General features: G+C 34.2%; 1 protein-coding gene across 1 annotated transcript in view; it reads left to right on the top strand.

Annotated features, from left to right (window-relative positions):
* LOC106468342 overlaps positions 1-2,143 on the top strand; it is a 9,775-nt gene that overhangs the window by 6,987 nt on the left and 645 nt on the right. Inside the window, exons 4-5 of the mRNA XM_022396675.1 lie at positions 936-1,193; positions 1,903-2,052. Of these exons, the coding sequence (XP_022252383.1) occupies positions 936-1,193; positions 1,903-2,052 (408 nt within the window). The remainder of the gene's footprint in view (positions 1-935; positions 1,194-1,902; positions 2,053-2,143) is intronic.

Raw genomic sequence — 2,143 nt, 5'->3', positions numbered from 1 at the left:
CAATAGTTGGCGGTTAATGGTGATGACTTACACTGCTAAATTAGGGACGGCTAGCGCAGATAGCCCTCATGTAGCTTTGCGCGAAATACAAAACAAACAAACAAATTTTACCATTTTTATGATAAAAGAAATAACTCCGGAGTAGCTTCCTAGTACAGTATCTCCAAGTTTCCCTGGTTAGACAGAGGTAAGTTTACGGACTTACAACGATAAAAATCTATGGTTCGATTCTCCGTGGTCAACGCAGCAGATGGCCCAATCTGGCTTTGCTCTAAAACAAACAAAACAAACCAATTAACCTTCCAGTCGCAGGTGAAGAAATTAGGTAATTCGCAAAAGAAAACAATAACCCGCCAATCAATTAGGGGGTGGAACCCAGGTGCTCCAACCATTAACGTATGGAGTTCATCTACTCAGCCACCGTCCGCACACTCTTGTGAATATGGTAATCACCCACTAATACCAATTTTTTTAAATGGGAGAGAGAAAACATTCCAAGATGATAAACAGAACTCTTTTAAATTTTGTGTAATTTTCTGATGTCAGTTTTTATAATCACTCAAGAAATGTTTCAAAATTCAAATTCAATATGATTACTTATAAAGATTTTTTTTAATGTTTTAGTTTGTTTGTTATGTTATCTGTACTTTATTCACCACAGGTATCGAAATCCGGTTTTTAGCGTTGTAAACCATCAGCCTTTCTGCTGAGCTACTGGAGGACAGAATGTTTTAGCTTAAAGCAGTTGTTGAATAATTATTCTCAAATACATGGCAAAACCTGAGTGAAACAAATAGGATTAACTAACTACCCCTAAAAAAAGTGACACATCGAACTAAGTATTTCTTTTAGAAAGGGAAAGATCGAAATTACTAGTTTGAATATGAAATGACATTGAAATATTTATAACAATTAACATATCCTAATGGTTTCAGTTGTCATCCATTATTCAATCTACAAAGCTTGGTCCAGATTTCAAGGGAGTCAAGATTAATGCCTTCTCTCCTTATGCGACTGGTGGGATTCTCATGAATGTCACAGTGCATTTGGATGAAAGAGAAACTACCAGGACGACACTTATCAAAGAAACTCTACGCAAGGAACTGTTAGAAGCTATCGAGAAACAAAACCAAAACCTAGGAGGCAGTCATTTATACGTAGCAGAGTCTAAGATCCAGTTCCTATCGTTGAAGGTTCGATTTTTTTCCCCTAAAAGTGAATTTAAGAATATTGATTTGTTATTTGTTTTAAAGAACACCTTTCTAAGTTTATCGGAGAATTTTTTTTATGTTTTTGAGAAAAGGTGAGACATTGAGATTACTTATACGTGTATTATATATTCATTCCAATGGGAGTAAAAGGATATTCACTTGTGGGATTTGGAGCTCATTATTCCGAGAAAATAGCTTGTTTTACCAAAGATATTCATTTATTGTAGGATTTGGAACACGTTGTTTTAAAAAAATATATTTTGTTTTACAATAAATTTCTCCAAAAATATTTATCTTTTTTTTTCTCGGAGGGAAATAAAAATTATTTATTTGTTTTATTTTTAAAAATTGAAACGTTATTTTGATTAAATATTTTATGTTTTTCAAGAATCTACACATAATTACTTACGAATCACACTCAGTGCTACATTCTTTGTTTTGTGTAGTTTTAGTCTTTTTCAATACCTTTATACTAACGTAATTAAATCGAATTACAGCGGATATCTGAATTGAAGAAAACAGAAGTGCACCTGCTGAGTGTCTGTAAACGTAATCACTTTGGAATTGTTGTGAATATTAAGTGTTTTTGAAAGTTTTTGTCTAGTTATTAACATTTCAACAAAAATGTTTCGATACTATTTTATGTTGATTTCTTAAAACGCATCTCTACTTTCTTGGATTTCATCTTCAGATTTGGACGAATGTGATGATCCCGATCTTCATGACTGCTCTGAGAAAAGCTCCTGTGAAAATGAATTTGGTTCTTTCCGCTGTGTGTGCAAGGCTGGTTTTATGGACAAGTTCCCGGATGATAGGTGGAAGAGTGGTCGTTCTTGTTCTGGTGAGAATTTGTTTGTTTAAAGTTATGCACAAAGCTACACAATGGGCTATCTGTGCTCTACCCACCACGGGTATCGAAACCCGATTTCTAG

Source organism: Limulus polyphemus, unplaced genomic scaffold (assembly GCF_000517525.1).
Source record: "Limulus polyphemus unplaced genomic scaffold, Limulus_polyphemus-2.1.2 Scaffold2972, whole genome shotgun sequence".
NCBI lineage: Eukaryota > Metazoa > Arthropoda > Merostomata > Xiphosura > Limulidae > Limulus > Limulus polyphemus.
Note: the sequence above shows the minus strand (reverse complement) of the source record. Positions and strands in the feature narration are given on the sequence as shown.